General features: G+C 51.9%; 1 protein-coding gene across 1 annotated transcript; it reads left to right on the top strand.

Annotated features, from left to right (window-relative positions):
* Window positions 1-213: 213 nt before the first annotated feature.
* LOC105556279 lies at window positions 214-5,600 on the top strand. The gene is made up of 3 exons (XM_012003362.1): window positions 214-358; window positions 1,178-3,844; window positions 3,889-5,600. Exons 1-3 carry the CDS (start codon window positions 214-216, stop codon window positions 5,598-5,600), a joined length of 4,524 nt encoding a protein of 1,507 aa, XP_011858752.1.
* Window positions 5,601-9,354: the final 3,754 nt, after the last annotated feature.

The following is a 9,354-nucleotide window of genomic DNA, read 5'->3' as shown; positions in this document are numbered from 1 at the left end:
ATCGACGTGACTTGCCGATAACGATCTTAAGAAGCGCGCGACACAGAAATGTGTAAATAACAAGCAGAATTAAAACTTTTAACAGTTAAAGTTGCAGAATTAAAATTGTTTTAACTTGTTATATACATATTTTGACATTTCTGTATGTCGTGCGCGTTTTAAGATCGTTTTCGACCCAACGGTAAATCACGTCGATAAATTATAACTACTACTATGACCCAGCGAATCATTGCTCCCCAGTGTACACCGAGGAGCACCCCGTTAGGTGTACGCTACTGCGGAATCACTTCCTCCCCGCGAACCACGGCGGTACCCGCTGTCACGGGGGAAACGGAGTCAGGACGGAATCAGGAGACCGGTACGGGAAAGATTTGTAGCATGTGTACGCCGAGGAGCACCCCGTTAGGCGTACGCTACTGCGGGACGGGGCCCACGACGGAGTAGAGCCTCCGCTGTGTGCTCCGGACTGGTATAATATATAGCCGAAGACAGGAGCACCCATTCAACTCCGGCTTATACCTGCAGCGGAGGTACCCGCTGCCCGGTGTTGTCGCTCGGAGCACCGAGGCAAAACTGAGATAAAGCGCCCGCTCCGGAGGGGCTTTTATACCCCCCGGACGTAGGCGCGCGGGGAGAGGCGGCGGGGGCAGGCGCGGCGTTGCCGGCTGCCGCCGACGCGGCAACCGCGCATTATCGATTTTCCAGCCACAGCTGATAGTGCCGTCTCTCTCTAACGGCCGCGCCTCTATTTCTATCTCTTTCGCTCCCGGAATTTCGAATTCCGGTTGCGCCTCCCCGGTCGCCTCCGTTACAAGCCTGGGAGGGGTTCCGAGACCTATTCAAGTCGCTCGTGCATGACGTCGGACTCGCTCCGATTCAGAAGCTCCAATATTTGAAGGCCAATCTGACGGGCGGCGCGGCGGCTGTCATCGCGAATATCGAAATTACCGCACAAGGTTACACTTCGGCGTGGGAGGAGCTTGTCTCTCGCTACGATAATAAGAGCGTTTTGATGGCGACACACATGCGTGCCCTGCTCTCTGCCACGCCGATCACAAAACCGTGTGCCGCGGAAATCAATCGCTTAGTAAGCACCGTGAATCAAGCTCAACGCTCGTTCAAATCCATGGGCCGTCCGGTCGATCACTGGGACATTGGTTCGTCCATATTTTAATAGAGAAGCTTGATTCATCAACGCGTTTGCTCTGGGAATCCTCTCGCGAACTGAGCCAGGACTTCCCGTCGTTCTCTGACCTGAAGGACTTTCTGTCGTCTCGCGCGCGCGCCCTCGATGCAGCCAACCCTCGCGTTCAACCGGTTGCCGCAAAGACAGCGAAACCGAGGCGCTCCGGCAGCCGAGATGACGTATCGTTGAACGCGACGTCCACTGGATCCAACGACAAGAGCATCTCTTGTCCCCTCTGTCGGGAGCAACACGCGATGCGCTCGTGCACGAAGTTCAAGGCTCTTTCCGTCGAAAATCGACGCGAACAGGTCCGCAAACGAAAGGCCTGCTCGAGGCAAGGCCTAGGGCAAGGCCACGTTGCCGCGGCGTGCCCTTCCAGCAACAGATACCGTCTCTGCAACGAACCTCATCACACGTTGCTGCACGGCGGTAGCTCAGAAGCGGTTCATCCCAAGGCGGACAAGCCGGCCTGCGCTTCTACGGCGAGCGACAAGCCGAGCCCTTCAAGTAACCCCACAGAGGTCACCGCGTTGTCGAGCTCTGTATCGGGCACCGTATTGCTTGCCACAGCCATCGTCAAGCTTTACGCAGACGCTGGACAAAGCGTAACCGCCCGCGCACTGCTCGATTCGGGCTCTGAAGCGTCGTTCGTTTCGGAGCGCGTAGCTCAACAGCTCAAGCTGTCGAGAAGACGCGCCAACGTAACCGTCTGCGGTCTACAAGGCGTTAACACGGGTCGCGCGACCCACTCAGTCTCACTGCTGGTCGGATCTATCCGTTCCCCCTCGATGCGCGTCGCCTTGCCGCGGGTCCTAGTACTACCCCGGCTTACCACGCTCACTCCGAGAAGGCGGGTTCAGAGAGGAGAGTGGCCGCATTTGCGCGGGCTCGAACTGGCCGACCCTGAGTTCGACCAACCGTCTAAAGTTGATATCGTCTTAGGAGCGGACGTCTATGGTTTTCTCCTTCAAGGTGGCGTCAAGCGAGGCGCCACAGGAGACCCCTCCGCTCATTCCACGGTCTTCGGATGGGTGCTCATGGGGCCGATATCGGAACACGATGGCACGTCAGGAAGCACAGCCGCTGTCCATCACGCTATCACCCTTCAGGATCTCCATTCCGAACTACGGCGGTTTTGGGAGATAGAGGAGGTCTCGGGAGACGCCGTGCCTACTCCGGAAGACGCTGAGTGCGAGAAGATATTCGCGGAGTCTCACTCTCGCAGCCCAGAGGGGCGCTACCTAGTCCGCTTGCCTCGTACGACGACATCCTCCGTCGGCCTTGGCGAGTCGCGACCCGGCGCTCTGAAGATGCTACTCTCAACAGAGCGGCGCCTAGAGCGGAACCCACCGCTCAAAACCAAGTACCAGGAGTTCATGGATTCCTATCTTACCTTAGGCCACATGGAGCACGTCGCTCAAGACGACGCGCGTCGAGAGGTATACTACATGCCGCATCACGCCGTTGTCAAGCAGTCGGATCCTGAAGGCAAAATACGAGTGGTCTTCAACGCATCGTTTCGCACGTCCTCTGGAGCCTCTCTCAATGACCTGCTGCTCCCGGGCCCGAAACTGCAGGCGGACATTTGGCTTGTTCTCACGCGATGGCGACTCTTCCAGTTTGCATTCACCGCGGACATCGTCAAGATGTTCCGCCAGATACGCATCCACCCCGACGATGCGGACCTTCAACGCATTGTATGGCGGGCGGATCCGTCTGGCAGGCTGCTGGACTATCGCCTCACGACGGTCACCTACGGCACGGCTTCAGCGCCGTATCTGGCCCACCGCACACTGCTGCAACTTGCACGAGACGAGAGCTCACGCTTTCCGCGGGGTGCACAAGTCGTACATTCACACATGTACGTGGATGACGTGTTGGCAGGCGCCAGCACAATCGACGACACCCTGGAGGTGCAGCGGCAGACTGCAGGACTGCTCAATTCCGGCGGTTTCCCGCTGGGCAAATGGGCCGCTTCGCACGCCGCTCTCCAACCGAATGATGGGCCCTCCACCGAGCGGCTCTTCACCAGAACTGACTGCGTTGGAGCGCTTGGCATCATTTGGACTCCTACTCAGGATACTCTACGACTACGCGCAGTCCCGACATTAACATCCTTGGACTCGCCCACCAAGCGGACGATCCTGTCGGACGTAGCGCGACTGTTTGATCCCGCCGCCTGGGCCGCACCTGCACTAGTCGGGGCAAAAATCCTCCTCCAGGATCTCTGGACTACCGGGCTGGATTGGGACCAGCGATTACCTCCACCTCTGGAGGAGCGCTGGAGACGATTCGCCGCCGCCTTGCCGGACCTCGAGGGCCTGAGAATTCCTCGATGGACCGGAGTGTCGGACCTGTCCTCCGTCCAGCTACACGGCTTCTCGGACGCCTCGGAGAGAGCGTACTCAGCCACGGTCTTCGTGCGTGGACCAGGACCAGCGGACCATCTAGCAGCCTGTCTCTTGATGGCAAAGACCAAAGTAGCGCCGGTGAAGCCGTTATCAGTCCCTAGACTTGAGCTCCGCGGGGCTCTGCTAACGGCTAGACTTCTTTCGCTCGCCGCCAAAGGTCTCAACATCCCGGCGACCGCCTATATGGTTGGACGGATGCCAGAGTGGTACTCCATTGGCTGCAGGGACATCCATCACGCTGGAAGCCGTTTGTGGCCAACCGAGTAGCTGCAATACACGACATTGTCCCAGCCGGATGCTGGCGACACGTGTCCACAGCGGAGAATCCGGCGGACGCAGCCACAAGAGGCTTTACACCCACCGAATTAGCGAACTTACGCTTGTGGTGGAAAGGTCCGCCATGGCTCGAGCTCCCTAGCGAGTGCTGGCCCTGCGACGCGCGAGGCGAGGAGGGAGGCGAGGAGCGACAAGCCCTCCCTACTGTCGTTCAACCAACCGGGGGTAGAAACGAGTTACTCGACCGATTCTCCTCTCCGACTAAATTAATAAGAGTTTCAGCCTTCTGCCTTAGACTTCTTAGGAGGCCGAACACGTCGCGGAGCAACGGTCTCTCAACCGCTGAGCTTAACGACAGCCTTCTACGATGGCTTCGGATCGCCCAGGCGCAGGACTACGCCGGGGAGATTGAACGACTCTCCACAGGCGCATCACTGCCCAAGAGATCGCCCTTAGCGGCTCTGCGTCCCATACTTGGACCAGACGGCTTACTTAGGGTTGGTGGCCGCTTGGAACGCGCCTCGCTTTCATACGATGAACGACACCCCGTGATCCTAGCGAGAAATAACGCCTTATTATTGCTGCTGGTGCGGGATGCCCATCAAAGGACGCTGCACGGGGGATCCCAGCTGACACACAGCGTACTCCGCCCTAAATACTGGGTCGTCCATGCCAGGTCACTAATCCGCGCTGAGCTCCACCGCTGTGTGCCATGCTCGCGTTTCCGTGGTCAGACTGCCACTCAGCAGATGGGCCAACTCCCGGCAGATCGAGTCCTTCCGACGCGACCCTTCAACACGACCGGTGTAGACTATGCCGGGCCGATCCTCTTACGTACCTCGAAAGGCCGAGGTCACAAGGCCTACAAAGGCTATATTTGTTTATTTGTTTGCATGGCTACCCGGGCCATACACTTGGAAGCCGTCTCTAATTTAACGACTGATTCATTTCTAGCGGCCTTCAAACGCTTTGTCGCTCGACGCGGTCGCTGCTCACGGCTCGTCAGCGACAACGGCACAAACTTCCACGGGGCGGACAAAGAGCTTCGTGCCCTGTTCAAGGGAGCATCGGAGTCCTTCCAGATGTGTCGGAACCAACTCGCAGCGGATGGCACCGAGTGGAGCTTCATCCCCCCTTCTGCCCCTCACTTCGGTGGGCTGTGGGAGGCGGGTGTGAGGTCGACCAAACACCACCTTCGTCGAGTCCTTGGGTCACACACGCTGACTTACGAGGAGCTCTCTACACTCCTTAGTGAGATCGAGGCGTGCCTCAACTCACGCCCCTTGCATCCGATGAGCGGAGACGCGAGCGACTTAGCCGCGTTAACGCCCGGTCACTTCTTGATCGGAGAGGCACAAGTCAATGTACCGAGACCCTCGACCCTGACGGACCCACCAAGGTCGCTCAATTTACGCTGGAGACTTGTTACTAACATGCGCGATCATTTTTGGTCCAGGTGGTCCCGAAAATACCTGCATCATCTCCAGCAGCTGGGAAAATGGAGACAGCGTTTGGAGAACGTCCAGCCAGGAGAACTGGTCCTCATCAAGGACGAACTACAACCCCCTGCCAAGTGGGCGCTGGGACGAGTTCGCCAAGTACACCCCGGCGGCGATGGACTGACGCGGGTCGTGTCTCTAGACACGTCGTCAACAACGCTGACCCGCCCGATCACCAAGGTTGTCCCTCTGCCAGTTTCGGGAACCCAGACAGAGGACAAGCCCTAAGCGTTGCAGATTGGCTACATTTCGTCTCCTGGACGAGGCGGGCGGAATGTTCAAGCGGGAACGAGAGTCTAGCGGCCGCCTCGCAACCGGCGCTGCGACGAATTCCGTTCCTCATGTTTAGCCGATTTCTCGCTCCAAACAATACCGTTCTCTCTCCCTCGGGTGGATCGAGAAGCTCGCGCGGGGAGCTGAACAGGGGTTGTGTACGCATTCCTGTGCGCGGCCTTTTAGTCAGTTGCGAAAAGGATTGTCTCCGGAACTCATCAAGTTATCCACGCTCTCTTACTTCATATGCTCGCCGTCTTATACGAGCACTTTAGTCGTAAGGGAGCGAGTATTCTTACACGTGTACGAACAGTGTCTTGTGAATAAAGGTGCTGTGATTGCCCGGACTTGTTCAAGTGTCGTGCGGCCTCCCCTGCCCGTCCATTTCCTTATCGCCTGACTCTAACCGAGCGATTAGCGCGTTCGCTGGGAGAGCAGCGAACACAGAGGACAGAAGTTACACGTGAAATGGTACAGACAATACAAGTGACGCAACATGAGGAATTACAGACAAATAGTAATACTTCTGTTTCGGATATTGAACTCACAAATACGCAAGGTAATATTACAACATCACTTGTTTCAAGATACTCGTATAAAATCAAGCTAAAATCTCATATAGAGCTCTAGATTTATTTCATCTATAGATTAGAAGGCTATATTCTTACTCACCTTTAACTCTTTTATATTTCATAGACGCATCAGTATTTGAGGTTCCGGAAGACGATTACGGATATTTGTCAACGAACTCAAACGAGAACAATGCCTCGATAGAAGATCATCCATTTCATGCTGTGGACTGGACTCTGCAGGCTAGTCAAAGCACATCGAAAGAAAATTCTTCCTCAAACATTTCACGGTGTGTTATACTAACGAACGGTCCCACATTTTCATACCTTGTGGTCATTTCGTTTGTTGTTACCAATGTATTGAACGCTTAGGAGCTAAGCGATGTCCGATATGTAATCTACCTTATGAAAACTATATTCGAATTATAAGTTCATGAGATATATGTTGAGCAATATTTTTCGTTCCCCCTGCGGGGAGGAGTCCCCCCTCCCCCACACCAACGGGGGAGGGAGCGCAGCGGCCCGCCCATCAAACGGCGGGCCGGTGCGGGGGGCGTCCAGAAGTAATGGCTCTGCCAAGTCCTGGGCGTCCCCCAAGTAAAGCACAGCGCAGTTCACCGTGTGGTTTTAGTGCGGTAAGCCCAGCGGTCGCAATGTCAGCGGCCGCACCCGATCGCCATTAGGGGGGCAGACCCACATAACCCGGGCCACTTAATGTAAACTCCCTTCCCGGAGGGGGGCCCGGGTATCCATAAAGGATTTCCACACGTAAAAAAAAAGCAATATTTTTCGTACAGATTGCTCTCTAATAGTTTTCAAAGCGCGGTATTACTTGATAAGACAAAATTATTTTATTTTATTTAGAATTAAGAGACGCTTTTGCAATATGTTATTTTTTAAAGATATTTTAAATATCTTATGTAATTTGATTACGTCTTGCGCGCAAAATTGCGAGTTGTGCTGTCCAAAAAAGGGTTTAAGCTCGTAAAATATTAAGTCATTTATAGTTTGTATGTTGATAATATAAAGATGCAAGTGATGAAAAGTAGACAAAATTATTTCAATTTACTGTTATTGATAAAATAATTACTTTACGATAACTGTTTGTTATTTTATCAAATTGGTTTCAAAATTTCTCTACAAATTGGCTTACATCTTTTCATTTATCCAGTTTGCTTTCTAGAGTAATGATTATTAGTTTTAAAAGAATGGTTGTGCGATTCAATTTTCTTAAAGTCAGTTTTTTCTAATAAATATATATAATTTGTTTTAAAATAGATTTTATTTCGTACAAACGTGCGTTACAAAGATTGACTACCTCTTATAATATTGTTACATGTAGTGTGCTAGATACTGCGATTTTATATCATAAGTTTAGAAAAAGTTTGGTGATACTATAATTATAAAACATTAAATATTATTTTTATATTCGATAATAAGTTACAACACAAGATAATAATTTGACACAAGTGTTACTATACACTGTTATATATAATAAAAAAAACTATAATTACAGAAAATTATCAAAAAGAATACACACACCCGAATAAAATTTTGTATCGTTTCTGTTTTTATAAGTGTTCTCTAAACTTATCCTTACTTGTCCTCCTTCTAATTACGCCATATTTCCTCTGTTCCCACAGAATAGGCAAAATTGTTCTAAAAGCAAGAGATAATCATGACAATAACACCGTTCATTTTGTTTGTTATCACATGACAAGTGTCACGATATAATATTTGTATTTCACGCTTTGGCAGATATTGTAACTTTAAACGTTAAAACGTCAAATTAAATATTTACAATTACAAAATGTGATAAGACACCTGATTATATAGTTTTTATCATGAACGGTGTCCACACCAACGTCGTGTCCAACTTTTTAGTGTGCAACTTTTACGGTGTGCAAGTGAGCGGTGTCCACTTGCGCCGTGTCCACTTTTCGGTGTGAAACTTTTACCGTGTGCAAGTGAGCGGTGTCCACTTGCGCCGTGTCCACTTTTCGGTGTGCAACTTGTGAGAGTGTTGAACACGGTCCCCACGAGCGGGACTCAGGGTACAGTGGGAGGACCGGATCATTCGCATGCTCGAAGATCTACGAGCAGAGAAGGTGATAGCGCGCATGATCTCGGCCTCTTTCGTTCCGGAGCCACGGCGGAGACAACAGGTGCGACGCGGCCGCTCGGAGTTTGTACGATTGCGTCTGGGTACGTGGATGCCTATTGAGCTAATACGAGTACGTCTGGGTACGTGGAGGTCTATTGAGCTTGTGCAAGTACGTCTGGTACGTGGATGCTGATTCGATAAGTCGACCACGGGTCGCCGATTATCATCTTGGAAGTCGTGGCCGCTGTCCAGAGGTATACCGAGCGTCACTGCGTGACCCGCGAATGGCTCCGGAGCAGGAGAAAGAGCCATCGAGGGACCCGCATCATTTGTAGATGAGTAGCCGTTACGAATCTCACATCTTCCTCTTCGCCCTAATTACTATGTTATAAAGTAGATATTCACGAGCGACCAAATTGCCGATGAGAATTGTATACCGCCGATGACTTTCGTATGACCGGTGTGGTTTCGAATCATAAACAGAACGAATACCAGTTCAACATATAGTTTTTCCTTCTCTTTATATTTCATGACTTCGCGATAAAATCGTATCGCGATACGACGGGATTATTACTGTCATCACTGGGGACGGGCGAAATTGCGGATCTTTGAGATCACAAAGGTGTAATAGCGATTATAAAAATAGGATTTAGAGTGTACATGCCGACCACGCTAACTCGCATGGCGGAAGGAGAATAAAGAATTATTCGATTATTCCACTGAGTTCCTTCCTTGGTGCTATCTCTAATCTTGAATACAAAGGCAACCCAAATCTGAGGCCTCAACTAGCAAGGTGAAGAAGAGGGTTCCCTTACAAACTTTTACCGTGTGCAAATGAGCGGTGTCCACTTGCGCTGTGTCCAACTTTTCAGTGTGCAACTTTTACCGTGTGCAAGTGAGCGGTGTCCACTTGCGCCGTGTCCAACTTTTCGGTGTGCAACTTTTACCGTGTGCAAGTGAGCGGTGTCCACTTGCGCCGTGTCCACTTTTCGGTGTGCAACTTTTACCGTGTGCATATGAGCGGTGTCCACTTGCG

The sequence above is a fragment of the Vollenhovia emeryi genome, unplaced genomic scaffold, assembly GCF_000949405.1.
Source record: "Vollenhovia emeryi isolate VEMERY1.0 unplaced genomic scaffold, V.emery_V1.0 DF940144.1, whole genome shotgun sequence".
Classification (NCBI taxonomy): domain Eukaryota; kingdom Metazoa; phylum Arthropoda; class Insecta; order Hymenoptera; family Formicidae; genus Vollenhovia; species Vollenhovia emeryi.
This window is presented reverse-complemented; position numbering and strand designations above follow the sequence as displayed.